An 18,918-nucleotide genomic window follows, 5' to 3' on the forward strand; every position below is an offset into this window, starting at 1 on the left:
TATCTGTGACATACAGTGTACTTTTTTGCGTAGACCCTGCGGACAGTGACATTACCAGTGGTACCTCTCCTGTATAATGTTTCCTCATCCCAAATACCTGTGACATTCCCTGTAATTTTTCATTAGCTGCTGGTGATAGCATTGACATTACCTGCGGGATATCTCCTGTGTGATGTTTCCACATCCCAAATACCTTTTTAAATTTGTTTGCAGATACACTTCTAAATCCTACGCTACTGTACGTGTGAAAGACATATAACATTTAATATGAAGAATGCGAGCAGTAAGGAACGTGGCAGTGGCCGTGATGCTAATGGTGCATGCAGAGGCCGTGGCCCTGGGAGCGGTGAAACTGTGCCTGCTGCCAGAGCACAAGAAAAACAATCATCCACAATACCTAGCTTCATGTCCCAGTTTGCAGGGCGGCGCAGGACACCACTCTTGAAGTCAGACCAGTGCGACCAGGTGGTCGGTTGGATTGCAGCAGATAATGCTTCCAGTCAGTTAAGCACCACCCTGTCTTCCACCAAGTCCAGTCTCAGTAGCCAAGAGTCTGCTCAATCCTCACCCTGATCCTCCTTCCTCCCACCATGGATAGTCTGGGAAAACAAGTGATCCCACACTCGGATATTCCGAGAAGCTCTTTTCTGCGCCATTACTTGAATTGGCCCTCTCGCCAAGCACGCTTGAAGAGGGACAGATCTTGTGCCCTGATTCCCAAACTCTTGAGCATCCACAATCACAAGAAGATGACGGTGGGGAACGGCAATTACTGTTTAATGAGGTGGATGATGATGAGACACAGTTGCCAATAACTCAACAGCAATTACTGTTTCAAGAGGTTGATGAAGAGGATGAGACACAGTTGTCAATCACTGAGGTAGTGGTTAGGTCAACAAGTCAGGATGATGATCAGAGTTAGGAAGTGGAAGAGGAGGTGGTGGACGATGAAGTCAATGACCCAACCTGGGAAGGTGGAAAGCCAAGTGAGGACAGCAGTACAGAGGGGGAGGGATCTGCAGCACCGCAACAGGCTGGAAGAGGCAGTGGGGTGTCAAAAGGGAGAAGGCGAGCCACACCAAACAGGCCCACAACTGTTCCACGGAGCACCCCCTTGCGGAAATCTCCCTTGCCAAGGGGTATGTGTTGCTCAGTATGGCGCTTTGTTGAGGAAAGTGCGGACGACAAAAGAATAGTAGTTTGCAACCTGTGCCGTACCAAAATGAGCCGGGGCATGAACACTAGCAACCACACCACCACCAGCATGATCCACCACATGGCATCCAAGCACCGTAATAAGTGGGATGAACGCCTTGGTCCGCAATCTGTTTCTGCAGGTCACGCCACTGCCTTCTCTTCCCCTGTGTTACGTGCTGACCAATGCCCTGTCAAAGGCGCAGGCCCGGATGCCTCCCGCCTTGCACCTGGACCTTCGCAAGCACCATCAGCGACCACATCCACTTCCGTGTCCCAGCGCAGCGTCCAAATGTCCTTACCCCAGGCATTTGAATGCCAAGAAAATACTCAGCCACCCACCCACAGGCCATAGCACTAAAAGCGCAGCTTTCCAAATTACTGGCCCTGGAAATGTTGCCATTTAGGCTTGTGGACACTGAGGCCTTCCACAGGCTGATGTCGGCGGCCGTCCTGCGTTACACAGTCCCCAGCCACCACTATTTTTCAAGGTGTGCTGTGCCTGCCTTACACCAACATGTGTCCCGTAACATCACACGTTCACTGACCAATGCAGTTACTGGGAAGGTCCACTTAACCACGGACACATGGACAAGTGCATTTGGCAAGGGATGCTACATTTCCCTGACGGCACACTGGGTGAATGTTGAGGCCAGGAGTGAGTCGTACCCTGGGATGGCACAGGTGCCAAGGATTGCGGGCCCTAATTCCATCAGGGTTTCCGCCACCACCTACATTAGTGGCTCCAACACCCACCTCTCTTCCTCCGCCTTCTCCTCCACTTCCACCTCTGAATTATTTGCGTGCAGCACCAGTCAGTCATCAGTCGGTAGCTGGAACAGTGTAGCACTGCTGTGGGGAAGCGGCAACAGGCCGTGCTGAAGCTGATATGCTTAGGGGACAAACAGCACACCGCCGCAGAGCTCTGGCAGGGGATAAGAGACCAGACTGAGCTGTGGCTCTCGCTACTCAACCTAGAACCAGGCATGGTTGTGTCTGATAATGGCCATAACTTGGTGGCGGCTTTGGAGCTTGGCAAGCTCACACACATCCCATGCCAAGCCCACGTCTTAAACTTAGTGGCTCAGCTTTTTCTCAAAACCTACCCCAATATGCCTGAGCTACTGGTGAAGGTGCGCCGCGTGTGTGCCCATTTCCGAAAGTAATCTACAGCTGCCACCGGTCTGTCAACGCTGCAGCAGTGCTTGAAATTGCCAGCTCACCGGCTGTTGTGCGACGTGAGCACGTGCTGGAACTCGACGTTTCACATGTTGGCCAGGCTTTGTGAGCAGCAGAGGGCAGTAGTGGAATACCAGCTGCAACATGGTCGTGGCCTTTCCAGTCAGCTTCCGCTCTTCACAAGCGACGAGTGGGCATGGATGTCTGACCTCTGTGAGGTTTTACACAACTTTGAGGAATCAACACAGATGGTGAGCAGCGATGCCACTATTTTCAGCGTAACCATCCCACCTCTGTGTCTACTGAAACGCTCGCTTCTCACAATGAAGGAGGACACTCCGCATGTGGAAGAGGTGGAAACGGGGGAAGACAGTACACAGGGTGATAGCCAGACCACCCTCCGTTCGTATTCTCAGCGCGAATTGGATGATGATGAGGAGGAGGATTAGGAGGAGGAGCAGGAGACGGTTGCCTCCGCTACAGAGGGTAGTACCCACAGTAGGTGTATTCCATCTGTTCAGAATGGATGGGCTGAAGAGAAGTAAGAGGATTAGGAGATTGAGAGTGATCCTTGTGATGAGAACAGCGAAGTCTTGTCTGTTGGGACTCTGGCACACATGGCTGACTTTATGTTATGCTGCCTTTCCCGTGACACTTGAGTTATACGCATTTTGGCCAACACTGATTACTGGTTGTTCACCCTTCTCGACCCCCACTACAAAGAGAACTTATCATCTCTCATTCCTCTGGTGGAGAGGATGAGCAAAACGGTGCAATACCAGAAGATTCTTGTTGAAAAGTTGCTCCAAAAATTTCCATCTGATAACGCTGGCGGCAGAGTCTGTAGTTCTTTGGGCAACCAAGGAGGGGAGACAAGGGAAACACACAGCAGTTCCAACAGAGGCAGGGCAACACTCTCCAAAGCCTGGGACAGTTTCATGACACTCCGCCAGCACCCTCAACCTGATGTGCGGCCTAGTGTCACAAGGAGGGAAACATTTTGGAAGATGGTGAAGGAGTACATAGCAGACCGTGTCAGCGTCCTCAATGATCCCTCAGTGCCTTACAACTACTGGGTGTCCAAGCTGGGCACGAGTCACGAACTGGCGCTCTACACCTTAGAGGGTATTTAGTACTGCCGGTGGCATTATAACAGATAAGCGTATCTGCCTGTCAACTGAAAATGCAGACAGGTTGACTCTTGTGTTGTTTATAATGTACTGAATACACTGTATTCCCATGCACCCCTTCCAACACAAACAACGGTATATGGTTGAATCTTCCTTTTCTCATCCTCCTCCTCCTCTTCCATCATATCAACATGCTTATTCGTTGCATATAATGCCCTCACATATATGCACTTTGCATATAATGTTTTACAGGGTCAGCTCAGCTGCAGGCCCTCGTACATAATGTTTTACAGGGTCAGCTCACCAGCAGGCCCTCGCATAAAAATTTTTAGAGGGTCAGCTCACCAGCAGGCCCTCGCCTACAATGTTTTACAGAGTCAGCTCACCTGAAGGCCCAGGGTCAGCTCACCTGAAGGCCCAGGGTCAGCTCACCTGAAGGAACTAATGTACTGAATACATTGTATTTACATGAACCCCTTCCACCACAAACAACGGTATATGGTTGAATCCTCCTTGCTTATTCGTCGCATATAATGCCCTCGCATATATGCCCTTCACATATAATGTTTTACAGGGTCAGCTCACCAGCAGGACCTCACCTACAATCTTTTACAGGGTCAGCTCACCTGCAGGCCCGCACCTAAAATCTTTTACAGGGTCAGCTCACCTGCAGGCCCTCACCTAATTATGCCTAATAAGTAATTTGCGCGCATGCTGCCATGCTTGGATGTGGTAGACGTAGCTGTTTCTCAGGCTCCCTCTCCGGAATCGAACACTGATTCACCGTTACCCATGGTCACCATGGTTTGAGCTGAAAATAACATTGAAAGTTGATAGGGCAGACAGCCGAATGGATCGTCGACGTCACGGGGACGTGCGATCGGCCCCAGGTTATCTAGAGTCACCAAAGCGGCAGCAGGCCCTCGCCCATAATGTTTTAGATGGTCAGATCAGCAGGCCCTTGCTCCAAATGTTTTTGAGGGTCACCAGCAGGCCATCAATCATAGTTTTTCAAGGCTGCATATGATGCTCTCCTTTATGTGTAACAAAGGGTGTATTGGAGTGCCGGTTCCTTGTATTTTTTGGCAGCCCTTTCACTTAGTGCATAGGCTTTATGAGTGTAGGAGTCCCACTACATGAACAATTCTACCACAATGTGAATGAGGCCCTCCTTTATGTGATATACAGGTTGTATCGGAGTGCCTCTTCCTTGTAATTTTTGGCAGCACTTGCACTGTATATACAAGTAAATATACAGGAAAGAATGTTTCCTAACAATTTTTCCTCTAAAATCGATTTTATTCTTGGTTTTGTGCGTATTATTGTCAGTCAGTAAAAGAGACATACTACTCGGACAACATCGTTCCTAGCAACCTGGGAGTCCAAGATGCGTCCAGACATCCTCCCTATGCTGTTCCCGAACCATTTCAGTGGTGTTTAAATCAATTTCTGACATTTTCCTATGAACCAGGCACCCTCCCCTCTTCAGAGCAGGGGGTCCCTGGTTTAATGCTTGGGTTGTCCCATTGACTTCCATTATACTCGGGTGCTCGGTGGAGCACCCGAGCATCCTGATGTGTTCGGCCAGAGCACCCGAGCACCCGAGCACTTTGGTGCTCGATCAACACTAATGGCCATGTCTATGTAGCTCTTTCTTATTTCTTGTGATGTCAAGTCCATGGGCATGTCAAAGCAGCAACAGGGGCAGTAATAGGGGAGTGTCTACGGTATGTAACTAGCTTGATAGAAGGAGCTATAAACTAGCTGGGCATTTTTAGGGCGGTACTGAAGCTGTGGAAGAGGAAGGAGAAGTGCATCATGGGTTTGAATGGATACAGCATACAGGATGGAAACAAACCTGAGTGACTTGTTTACATAGTAGAGTCCAAATTGAAAAAAAACACGGGGAAGATGTAGGAGATAAGTAACTACATGAGCATAACTGTTAATTACCATAGCAATCCTGGAAGACCCTTTAAATGGGTTCTCCGGGAATGATTTAGGCTACTTTCACACTAGCGTTCGGAGCGGATCCGTCTGATGTTTCATCAGACGGATCCCCTCCGATAATGCAGACGTTCGCATCCGTTCAGAACGGATGCGTCTGCATTAAAACTTAGAAAATTTTCTAAGTGTGAAAGTTGTCTGAGCGGATCCGTTCAGACTTTACATTGAAAGTCAAGGGGGAACGGATCCGCTTGAAGATTGAGCCATATTGTGTCATCTTCAAGCGGATCCGTCCCCATTGACTTACATTGTAAGTCTGGACGGATCCGCTTGCCTCCGCACGGCCAGGCGGACACCCGAACGCTGCAAGCAGCGTTCAGGTGTCCGCTCACTGAGCGGAGCGGAGGCTGAGCGCTGGCAGACGGATACATTCTCAGCGGATCCGCCTCCACTGAGAATGCATTGGGGCCAGACGGATGCGTTCGGGACCGCTCGTGAGCCCCTTCAAACGGAGCGCACGAGCTGACACCCGAACGCTAGTGTGAAAGTGGCCTTAACATTACGGCCAGCAACCTGCCCTAGAATTTGAGAAGGACTTGACTCCACTTGCAGAGCTGACTAGAGGGGTGAGGGGCTGGGGCCTCATTACACACTACACACTGGCACTTGCATATACCACACATTGGTGAGTTTTCTTGTCAGGCTGCATAGCCATGATGACATATCATAGGCAGGTAGCATCATTACTATCTATCGTACAGCAGTGTATTATCCAGTGAGGCCCTGCAAACTTACACCCCTTAGGCAAATCTGCAAGTGGTGGCAACCAGTCTACTGTAGGTCACAGTCTAAGGGTACTTTCACACTAGCGTTTTTCTTTTCCGGTATTGAGTTCCGTCCTAGGGGCTCAATACCGGAAAAAAACTGATCAGTTTTATCCTAATGCATTCTGAATGGAGAGCAATCTGTTCAGTATGCATCAGTTCAGTCCCTCTTACGTTTTTTGGACGGAGAAAATACCGCAGCATACTGCAGTTTTCTCTTCCGAGAAAAATCCTGAACACTTGCCGGAATGCTGGATCCGGCATTAATTTACATTGAAGTGTATTAGTGCCGGATCTGGCATTAAGTGTTCTGGCAAAAGACCAGACCTTTAAAAATGCAAAAAAAGTTAATACCGGATCCGTTTTTCCAGATGACACCGGAGAGAAGGATCCGGTATTTCAATGCATTTGTCAGACGGATCCGCATCCTGATCCATGTATGGTAAGGTCAGGCAGCACTGCGCGTTAGTCGGTGGGTGCTCGGTCTTGCGGATGTAATCCCAAAATCTGCACAACGAAGAAAAACCGTCAATCCAATTTTCTTTGCTCAAAAGGATTTATTGGTCACTCATGTGACGCGCGTTTCGACACTCACAGGTGTCTTTTGCGTCACATGAGTGACCAATAAATCCTTTTGAGCAAAGAAAATTGGAGTGCCGGTTTTTCTTCGTTCCGCACCCTGATTCGTCTGACAAATGCCATCTGTTTGCGTCCGGATTTCTGCAAGTGTGAAAGTACCCTAAGACAGGGTGCTGGCGGCAATTTTAAATCATTCTCAGAGAACACCTTGTAAGGTCTCATACACACAAACATATTTTTTCCATTTCGTTTTTTTTGTGGACTGTATGTGGAACCATTCATTTCAATGGGTCTGCAAAAAAAAAGAAAGTTACTCCATGTACATTCCGTTTCCATATGTCCTTTCCGCAAAAAAAGTAGAACATTTCCTATTATTGTCCGCTTTCTGGACAAGGAGAGGACTGTTCTATTAGGGGCCATCTGTTTCGTTCCGCAAAATACGAAATGCACACGGACATCATCCGTATTTTGCGGACCGCAAAATACATATGGTCATGTACATGAGCCCTAAGTCCCAAATCCTGGAAAACATGGCCTTTTTTCCTCTATTTTAGAGTCACCAGAAAAGCCACATTTGAAAAAACACATTACCAGCTGAAGCATTTTCAACAGCTGAAACTACTATCACCACCTCCTTAGAGCCACCTGACAGAAATGCTCCTATTTGATCTATTTCACACTTGTCAGTTTTTTGTTGTTGTCTTTCATCCAAATTTGTAAGCTGAGACCACGAGGGGCTTTTGCAAACATGAGGTATAATGAAAAATGTTGAGTTTTGGCGTACAAATACTGACCAAAACACTGACCATGAGAACGTGTCCTTTCTAATGTTGCTGTTTCCTAACACTGGACAATTTTTCGTTTCCTTGTATCTGTTCCCTAGAGCTATGTTTTTAGGGGTTAGCACTTGGGGAACTAAATACCAGACATGAGTAAAAGCTCTTTGTACACATGAATCATGTATTCCTTAGGCCTCATGCACACAACCGTTTTTTTGGAGGATCCACGGACATGAAAAAAATGTCGTTTTGGTGTCCGCCTGGCCGTTTGACGTTGACACAATATGGTGCAATTGCAAACGGATCCTTCCCCCATTGACTTTCAATGTAAAGTCAGGAGTCCCTATTATACCATCGGATCGGAGTTTTCTCCAATCCGATGGTATATTTTAACTTGAAGTGTCCCCATCACCATGGGAACGCCTCTATGTTAGAATATACCATCGGATTTGAGTTAGATCGTGAAACTCAGATCCGACAGTATATTCTAACACAGAGGTGTTCCCATGGTGATGGGGACGCTTCATGTTAGAATATACTAAAATAACTGTGTACATGACTGCCCCCTGCTGCCTGGCAGGTGCTGCCAGGCAGCAGGGGGCAGACCCCCCTTCCCCCCCCCCCTGTATTTAACTCATTGGTGGCCAGTGCGGCCGGCCCCCCCTCCCTCCCTTGTATTTAACACATTGGTGGCCAGTGCAGTCCTGGCTGCCATAGTTACTTAGCAATTTTAGATGCATTATACTTACCTGCGATGTCTGTGACCGGCCGGGCGCTCCTCCTACTGGTAAGTGAAAGGTCTGTGCTATAAGCAATGCGCCGCACAGACCTTTCACTTACCAGTAGGAGGAGCGCCTGGCCGGTCACAGACATCGCAGGTAAGTATAATGCTTCTAAAATTGCTAAGTAACCATGGCAGCCAGGACTGCAGTTGCGTCTTGGCTGCCATGGTAACCGATCGGAGCCCCAGCGATTAAACTGGGACTCCGATCGGAACTCTCCGCTGCCACCAATGATGGGGGGTCGGTCATTTTAATTAGGGGGGGAGGGGGGGCGACTGCACTGGCCACCAATGTGTTAAATATAAGGGAGGGAGGGAGGGGGGCCGGCCGCACTGGCCACCAATGTGTTAAATACAAGGGAGGGAGGGGGGGCCGGCCGCACTGGCCACCAATATGTTAAATACAGGGGAGGGTGGGGGGCCGCACTGGCCACCAATGAGTTAAATACAGGGGGGAAGGGAGGGGTCTGCCCCCTGCTGCCTGGCAGCACCTGCCAGGCAGCAGGGGGCAATCTTGTGTGCATCCGTGTTTCCGTGTTTTTTCACGGACCCATTGACTTGAATGGGTCCGTGAACCGTTGTCCGTCCAAAAAATAGGACAGGTCATATTTTTTTGACGGACAGGAAACACGGATCACGGATGCGGCTGCAAAACGGTGCATTTTCCGATTTTTCCACGGACCCATTAAAAGTCAATGGGTCAGCGAAAAAAAACTGAACAGCGGATGCACACAACGGTCGTGTGCATGAGGCCTTATTGGAATGTAACTATCAAATAACTCTCAATGTATTTAACTTTGCAAAGGAAAATTATATGAATCTTCTCTTTCTGCAGTTATGACCAGCAGTATATTGAAAATAACCCAATTTATGGCAATCTCAGTTATCCAATTCTTGGTAAGTGGACATCAATTTTATAAAATTTGTGACTTAATGGATAAATAAAATAGTAACCAGTCACGTAACTGTAAGGGTCTCAGTGGTCGCATTTGTGACCAGGCCCCAAAGCCAGGGGAGCCCATAGGCACACCGTGACCTGGAGACAAGTAGGGGCGGAGGCAGTGCCATGGGAAATAAATGCTTCCTCAGGATGAGATAATGTTGAATGCTATGGCTGGGCATGGGAACGATGCCTCCCTTCCTCGCTGTTACCTCTTATAGGCTTCAGGCCTAGTGACTATAGCCTATCAGAGGCCGGCACAGGCAGCGCAATGATGTAATCATCATTGCGCCGTCTGAGCCGGGCATTGTACAGCTCATGGAACAGGCTGGAAGAGGTCTGCACCACATTGCTGACAGCTACATGGAGGTAAGTATTTGAGTTTATTATATTTTATTTGGCACCATGCTGTTGGGCCACTATGGTGGGGGGGGGGGGGGGGAGTGTGCAGAGAGGACCATTATGGGTGCATTGTTTCCACTTGCGGCACTAAATAGGGGCATTTTTGGGGTCATTTATTAAGACCAGTGTTTTAGACGCAAGTCTTAATACCCCTTGCACTGGCGATCCACCATCAGCCTAAATCTATGCCAGATCCCTTGCTGGAGTAGATTTAGATAATTTTCTATGCCTAAAAAAGGCGTAGAAAATGATAATTGGGATGAGTCGGAACACCCCCTTTTTTAGACTTGGCGTGAGCAGGGAAAAGTTGCAAATTCAACTGCAAATCCTCTTTGCAACCGAGTCTGCGATAGATATACACCAAAAATTGGACTATATCTAATAATGAATGACCCCCTTTGTACTGACACACATAAAGGGGCATATTTTTTTACTGGCATACATTATGGGGAGTACTGTGGGGACAGAGGTTCTACTGAGGCACAAAGAGGGGGAATTTTTTGAACTAAAACACAGAAGGCATTTTTTGCACTGGTGTACATTATAAAGGGATATTTTTTGTACTGGTGCACATTGTAAGGGGGTATTTTTTGTACTGTCAGAAGGTGGGAGGAAGATGAAAAAGTAGAATGTCTTTGTTTCTTCTGGCGGCACTAAATAGTGCTTTTTGAGCTACGTTTTGTAGAGGCGCCTACCTAAATCTACTTGCTGTCGTAGATTTAGATAATTTTCTATGTCTAAGGCTACTTTCACACTAGCGGCAGCCTTCTACAGCCGAGAGGCGGCCGGAATAAAACTACATGTCATAGTTTTATTTCGGCCGCCTCTCGGCATGTTTGCCGTGCTGCCGCCAGAACTCCACCCCGCCCCCATTGTAGTCAATAAGGCCAGAGCGGACCTCCGGCGGCACGCGTGCACTAGCGGCAGCAGGGATCCGGCAGGCAGTTTACCCGCTGGAACAGCCTGCCGGAGAAGGCTGCCGCTAGTGTGAAAGTAGCCTAAAATAGATGCCTGAAGGAAATCGTCATGGCATTCTGGTCTGAATGGAGAAGATGAGGAAACAGAACATCTACATCTACATCAGAGCAGACATCACTGGATGTAAGAGGTATGTGGTGATGCATTACCCTGTATGTTTTGTTGCACTGATGTAATGTTTTCCAACTATGTCTTTAACAGTAAGGCTAGAGGGAAGGAGTTAGGTTGAGAATTTGGCATGGGGGGGGGGGGGCACCATTAAAATTTTCACCTCGGGCAGCAGAAGGCTAGGTGCACCCCTGGCCCTTGCCATAAAGTACTGATGGACTTACTGAAACCAAACTAGTGAACTATTGCTTCTGGCCAGCGTCATCGCTACACTACACATGCAGCGTACGACACAGATTGCCAAGAATGGATGGGGCATGTGACTGTCTTCGTAGCCCAGACGTGGTGAGGAAGACAGCCCAGGCTGAGTGAAAGAGCGACGCCTGCCAGCAGAGTGGCGCGGGGGTGGCATGCAGTGGCACGGGGGTGGCCTGCAGTGGAGCTACAAAGTGTGTTGAGTTATGAAGTTGAGGTTGAAGTTGAGGTGTGAAGTGGAGGTATGAAGAGGTATTGAGGGTAGGGGGGTTCAAGCTGAACTCATGCACCAGGGCCAATGAGCCTTTAGCTACACCTCTGGTAATAACTATTAAAATGAAAAACTAGAATTAGCAACTGGAAGGTATTTGCCTGTCACAATGTGTTACACCTAGTATCTTTAGTTTCAATACATCAGTGCTTCTTAAAGGGGTTCACTGGGAGCTGTTTAAAATGGCAGCCAGCAACCTGTCCTAGAATGTAAGAGCTGTCTAAGGGGGGCGAGAGGGTAGGACCTCACTACACTGCTCTACAATAAATGGTAATCATGGGATCCTGGCTACGATATGTCAACATGGCTGAGTAGCCTGAGTAGGAATGCTCACCAATCTGTAGTATATGGAAGTGTCAGAGCATAGTGTATAATGAAGTCACACCCCCTCATCCCGCTAGCTACCTCTGCAAGTGGAGGAGTCATTTTGCAATGACTATGGGCTTCACTATACAATGGAACAGTACAGGCTAACATGTAAATGAAATAACTGTACCCTGGACACTTAGATGAATACGTCTGAAGTAACTGGATATTATTTAGAATCAGTTATGTCGTTTGCAGCTTGGACTTGTCACTGAAGATTATGCCTATGTAAATCTAATACAATTATGAAATCCAAAATGGGGTAAATCCTAATTGTGCGATACTGGAATGCTAAACAGTTTGGTTAGAAACAAGAACCAGTGGTACCTCTGAAAGAGACGGCCAAAATAGGTGCTATGGAGACTGTATGTTATTAAATGTCCCTTGGCTACAACCACATCTGCTATTACCTTTAACAGGTCGTTTTTTTTTGTGGCAAAATCAAATTTTTTGCTGTGTTGTTCCATAAACTGTGAAAGGAGATTGTGAAGATGAAAAAAAAAAAAATTACCTCATTGAAAATTTGCAACATGATGGGGTTTTGAAAATTCACACGTTGCGGAAAAACCATATGACATTTCTGATTTTCAGCATATGCTACTGTGTTGAAGAAAGATTTTAAATTACATCCTTGCATTTGCAAACTGTAAAAGTGTAAAACGTTTGCTGTCATCTAGGATTTTCTAGTTATGTTCCTGTCAATCCTAAAATGTAGACATAAAGAAAGTCGTAGAGGTGATTGGGCCATCATGACTGTTGTTTCTGATATAATAATATATTAATTTGAGGCACATTAGCACACTATAGGAAAATGAGCCCCAAACTTTAGTGGTCCCACTGGGTGGTGCCAGCTGTACTGCCTTTGTGGTGGCCTTTATGCAAGTACTTATTAGAGAGGAGTACTTTAGGAGATTAGTGTGCAATTTTAACAACCTGCTCTATAAAAATATCACATGATATACCACTTCAGGTAGCCAATGTTTGTCATCTTACATCACAAAAAATGTAATACCAAGCGATCAAAAAGACATACGTACCCCAAAATAGAACCAATCAAACCGTTACCTCTTCCAACAAAAAATGAGCCCCCACTAGTGTTGATCGAGCACCAAAATGCTCGGGTGCTCGAGTAGAACACCTCGGGATGCTCGCGTGCTCTACCGAGCACCCGAGCACAATTGAAGTCAATGGGAGAACCCAAGCATTAAACCAGGCACCCCCTGCTTTAAAGAGGGGAGGGTGTCTGGTTTACATGAAAATGTCAGAAATGTATTGAAACACCACTGAAATGGTTCAGGAACAGCATGGGGAGGATGTCTGGATGCATCTTGGACTCCCAGGTCGCTGCTGGGAAGGATGTTGTCCAAGTAGTACGCCAATTTTACAGACTGACAATAATATGCACAAACCCGAAGATAAAATTGATTTTAGAGGAAAAATTATTAGGAAACATTCTTTCCTGTATATTTACTTTTATATAAAGTGCAAGTGGTGCCAAAAATTACAAGGAAGAGGCACTCCGATACAACCTGTATATCACACAAAGGAGGGCCTCATTCACATTGTGGTACAATTGTTCAGGTAGTGGGACTCCTACACTCATAAAGCCTATGCACTAAGGGAAAGGGCTGCCAAACATTACAAGGAACTGGCACTCCAATACACCCTTTATTACACATAAAGGAGGGCATCATACACACCCTTGAAAAATTATGATTGCTGGCCTGCTGGTGACCCTCAACAAAATTTGGAGCAAGGGCCTGCTGGTGACCCTCTAAAACATTAGGGACGAGAGTCTGCTGCTGATCTTCCCATCTAAAACATTAGGAGTGAGGGTCTGCTGCTGAGCTGACTCTCTGAAACATTAGGGGCGAGTGCCTGCTGCTGAGCTGACCATCGGAAAAATTATGGTTGAGTGCCTGCTGCTGAGCTGACTATTGAAAAAATTATGGTTGAGGGCCTGCTGCTGAGCTGACTCTCTAAAACATTAGGTGCAAGGGCATGCTGCTGATCTGACCATAGAAAAAAACTATGGTTGAGTGCCTGCTGCTGAGCTGACCATCAAAAAAATTATGGTTGAGGGCCTGCTGCTGAGCTGACCATTGAAAAAATTATGATTGAGGGCCTGCTGCTGAGCTGACCCTCTAAAATACTAGGAGCCAGGGCAGCCTAAAAAGCATGTTGATATGATGGAGGAGGAGGAGGTGGACGAGAAAAGGAATATTGAACCATATACCCTTTTTTGTAGTGGAAGGGGTGCATGGGAATACAGTGTATTCAATACACCATAAAAGCCACATTTAAAGTGCCTTGTAGAGAAGTCAGGGGCAATCCAGGCCTTGTTTATCAAGAGTCAACCTGTCAGCATTTTCAGTTGACAGTCGGATGCGCTTATCAGTTATAATGCCCCTAGCAGCACTAAATACTCTGATCAAACGCTGGCGGCAGGGCAGACCAGCACCTCCAAGGTGTAGAGCGCCAGTTCGTGCCACGTGTCCATCTTGGATACCCAATAGTTGTAAGGCACAGAGGGATCATTGAGGACGCTAACACGGTCTTCTACGTACTCCTTCACCATCTTCTAAAACTTTTCTCTCCTTGTGACACTAGGCCGCGCCTCAGGGTGAGGTTGCTGCCGGGGTTTCATGAAACTGTCCAAGGCCTTGAAGAATGTTGCCTTGCCTGTGTTGGAACTGCTGTGTGTTCCCCTCATCTTCCCTCCTCGGTTGCCCAAGGAACTACGTACTCTGCTGCCAGCGTTGTCAGCTGGAAATTTTTGCAGCAATTTTTCCACAAGGACCTTCTGTTATTGATTGCACCATTTTGCTAGTCCTCTCCACCACAGGAATGAGAGATGAGAAGTTCTCTTTGTAGTGGGGGTCAAGAAGGGTGAACAACCAGTAATCGGTGTTGGCCAAAATGCGTATAAAGTGAGGGTCACGGGAAAGGCAGCATAACATGTGTGCCAGAGGCCCAACAGACAAGACTTCGCTGTTCTCATCAGGAGGATGACTCTCAATCTCCTGATCCTCTTCCTCCTCTTCGGCCCATCCATGCGGAACAGATGGAATAAACTTGCTGTGGGTACTACCCTCTGTAGCTGATGCAACCGCCTCCTGCTCCTCCTCATCATCATCATCCAATTCGCGCTGAGAAGACGAACGGAGGGTGGTTTGGCTATCACCCTATGTACTGTCTTCCCCCATTTCCACCTCTTCCACATGCAAAACGTCCTCCTTCATTGTGAGCAGCGAGCGTTTCAGTAGACACAGAAGTGGGATGGTTACGCTGATAATAGCGGCATCGCCGCTCACCATCTGTGTTGATTCATCAAAGTTGCGTAAAACCTCACAGAGGTCAGACATCCATGCCCACTCGTCGCTTGTGAAGAGCGGAAGCTGACTGGAAAGGCGACGACCATGTTGCAGCTGGCAGAGGTGGCTCTTCCATTAGGCCACTTAGGCCTCCGCCTAAGGCCTCGTGCTGGTGGGGGCCTTGCTCTGGCTCCCACCCGACACCGCCGCAAGTACAATTATTGGGTCCAGCGGCTGGCGGGTGGCCTAAGCGGACTAATAGAGGAGCTGCAGCGGAGCCTGCGTCCGCTCTGAGCCCCTCTCTGCCTCTTTAAGAGAGCAGTGGCTGCTAAGGCTCGGAGCGTGCCGCCGCACAGGCACGTCTTCTGAACATTGCCAGCCCCGCCCCCAGAAGGCTGCGCAGCCACACTCGGGAGAAGAAGTAGCCAGGGCCCATTCACCTCAGTCCGTGTCTGGCTGTTGCCCACAGACAGACAGTGGTGCCCGACCAGTGAATATAAGCCCAAGGTGTTTGTGTGTGTCTCACTGCTCCTGCCCTGCCCAGTGCTCACTCCTGGTTGGGCCACAGCAGCAGTCAAAAACAGCGCAGCAGGCAGGCAGCCTGTTGCTTGCTGGCTGCTGTGCCCCCCCCCACACCCATTGCCTGCTGGCTACTTGCTGGCTACTGTAAACCTTAGGGCCTGCAGCTGCCAGCGACAGGCTGTTAGCAGTAAGTAACTCAGAGTCATGATGATAATAACTTACTGGTGCCAGGCAGTGCTTACCGTGGTGCCTGGAGCTACCCTGGGCTATCCCATGCCATACAAGATCACTCTGTACTATGTGTTGCAAGCATGCAGCTGCTTAACCCTGACTGTGACATCACTGTGTATACCCTGTACTGTGATGTCACTCACTGTGCATGTTAACCCTGTACCACAGTACAGGGTTAGTATGCACTGTGCAGTCACATACAGTACAGCCAGGGTCAATATGCAATGTGACATAACAATACAGGGTTAATATGCACTGTGACATCTCAGCATAGCCAGGGTTAATGCAAAGTGTTAATATGCACTGTGAATATAAGCCCTGTACTGTGTTGTCACTGTCCATATTAACCCTTTACTGTGATGTCACTGCATATTAAAGGGGTACTCCGGGATAGGAAAATAAATCCCCTATCCAAAGGATAGGAGATAAGTGTCTGATCGGGGGGTCCGGCCGATGGGATCCCCCACGATCTCCTGTACGGTACTCCAGATCTCCTTGTGCCCGGAGCGGTGGTCAACACTCCCCCTCAATGTATCTATGGGAGAGCCGCAGATACAGCACTTGTGTTTCTCCGACTCTTCCATAGAGATACATGGAGGGAGAGTGTTCACCACACCATTGCTCTGTGTGGTGGCTGACACAGCTTATTTCTTGAGGACTAAGCCGGGGTGCTGTACGGGAGATCACAGGCATCCCAGCAATCACACACTTGTCCCCTATCAGTTCCTATCCTATTCACAATATTTTGGAGTTTTTCACAAAAAATGCAGCATGTGTCAACAAAAATGCACCACTTATATGAAGTACCATATGTCACGAAAAAACAATCTCAGAATCGCTCCGCTCAGAAAAAGTGTTCTAAAGTTAATACCATTAAAAGAGACCCAGTCAAATTTATCATTATAGGATAGAAGAAAAATATGCATAAAAGTGGGAGAGAGCATGACAGGGAATGAAAATTTTAATCAGGTCACAAAAAAAGAAAAAAAGAATATTGCTTTTGAGGAATGCAAAGAAGAATTACATGGCTCTATGCATAAATTGTTTAAGACAGGGAAGATAACTGCAGTTGAAGAGGTACCTGAACATGAACAGGTGGAATCCGGTTTGGCTGAGAAAGATGATTCACAGCCAAGCACTTCTGGTCAGACTGAACATCAAAACATTTTGTGTAGCACTGAGGAAGGAGTTGCAGAAAATCCCCAGGATTCTGGTTCTGACCATTCAGAGTCTAGTCATCAGCCTTTTTGTTATGATCCTGGGGTATGGAATTTCCCAGTGGACGATAAAGACAGAAAATGTTATATCCAGAAAAGACCAATCAGGGAAGAAAATGTAACTTTCCCATTAGAGAGTACAAAAAGACATTTTTCCAACTTTCATTACTTACGTATTCTTAGCAACAAGGAAACCCAAGACAGGCGCTGGCCGGTTTACTCTAAACAGAAGGACTGTGTTTTCTGTTTTCTCTGTCGACTATTCTCAGTATCACGGAAAGCTTTTGTGTCTGATGGCTGCAGTGACTGGAAGAACCTCAGCAGTCGACTGAGTCTTCATGAAAATAGTTCTGACCATTTAGAGAACATTCTTAAATGGATGGAAGGTGGAAAAAGATTTAGATGTGGGAAAACTATTGATGTATCAATACAGAAGCAAATACTGCTTGAAAAACAGCGTTGGCGGAAAATTCTAGAAAGGCTTCTAGCCACAGTGCAGTTTTTGGCATCTCATAACTTATCATTTAGAGATGACAGGGATAATTTAGAAGAAGAGAAAAGTGGAAATTTTATAGATCTAATTAAACATTGTGCAAGATTTGATCCTGTTCTTCGTGAGCACTTACAGAGGATAGACGATAAACCTGTACACAAGCAGTACTTGGGCTAAAACATCCAAAATGAATTAATTGCACTAATGGCCAAACTTGTCAAGCAAACTGTTATTGAAAAGATTCTCCAGGCAAAATATTACTCAATCATTCTTAATTGCACTAGAGACATCAGTCACATTGAACAGATGACGGTGATATTGCACCATGTTAATGCAAAGTCAGGAGACATTGAAGAACATTTCATTGGATTTATACCAGAGGAAAAACTACAGCTGAAGAGTTGACAAAAACCATACTCCTGGAAATTGAACAATCTGGTTTAGACATCAAAAACTGTAGAGGGCAGGGATATGATAATGGTGGTAACATGCGGGGAGAGAAGAGTGGTGTCCAAACCAGGATCATTTAGCCTTTTTTACACCCTGTGGATGTCACAGTTGGAATTTGGTACTTGGAGATGCAGCAGCATCTCGTTCAAAAGCAAAACTATTTTTGGGGGTTTTGCAACGACTGTACATATTATTTTCTGGCTCATCCAATAGGTGGGCTGCTTTGAAAGAGAAAGTTATTATTACCCTCAAGCCATTATCTGACACTAGATGGGAATGCAGAGTTGAGAGTGTAAAGGCTGTTCGTTACCAACTAAAAGAAATCGCTGAGTGTCTGGAAGTGATGGCACAGAAAAACAATGATCCTGCATTCTGCATGTAATTCATACGAGTTTGTACCATCATTAGTTGTGTGGTATGAGATTTTGGTGAAAATTAACATGATCAGCAAGGTATGGCAAAAGTCTAATATGCAGTTAGATACATCATTGAAGCATTTGGAAGAATTCCTTCGCTGGTTGGAAGATTATAGACAAATTGACTTTACTTCTGCAATTCTTGCTGCCAGCGAAATAGCTGAAGAATTGGACATTCCAAAAGAATTTTGACAGAGTCGGATACGCAGGGCCAAAAGAATGTTTGACTATGAGGGCCCAGATGAACCAGTTGTTAAACCCGCAGACAAATTCAGAGCAGAATACTTCAACATTATTGTTGACAAGATTCGCACTAGTGCTGCGCCCCGGTTTGAAGGTTTAAAAGGCTATTTTAACAATTTTGGCTTCTTATATGACATCTCATCTTTATGAATGAAATCTGATGAAGACCTTTTACAAAACTGCAAAGAACTGGAAACACGACTTATTTTACCCAATTCTTCTGATTCTGAAATACTGGGTCTAAAATTGTACGAAGAGCTACAAATGTGTACTCTTACTATACCTCAAAAATTGGATAT

General features: G+C 46.7%; 1 protein-coding gene across 1 annotated transcript in view; it reads left to right on the plus strand.

The window, feature by feature from the left end:
• The window catches only part of LOC120995609 (T-cell receptor-associated transmembrane adapter 1), a 59,152-nt gene that overhangs the window by 26,549 nt on the left and 13,685 nt on the right, over positions 1-18,918 (plus strand). The window contains exon 5 of the mRNA XM_040424916.1: positions 9,249-9,310. Coding sequence (XP_040280850.1) covers positions 9,249-9,310 — 62 coding nt within the window. The remainder of the gene's footprint in view (positions 1-9,248; positions 9,311-18,918) is intronic.

This window comes from Bufo bufo, chromosome 3 (assembly GCF_905171765.1).
Source record: "Bufo bufo chromosome 3, aBufBuf1.1, whole genome shotgun sequence".
Lineage (NCBI taxonomy): Eukaryota > Metazoa > Chordata > Amphibia > Anura > Bufonidae > Bufo > Bufo bufo.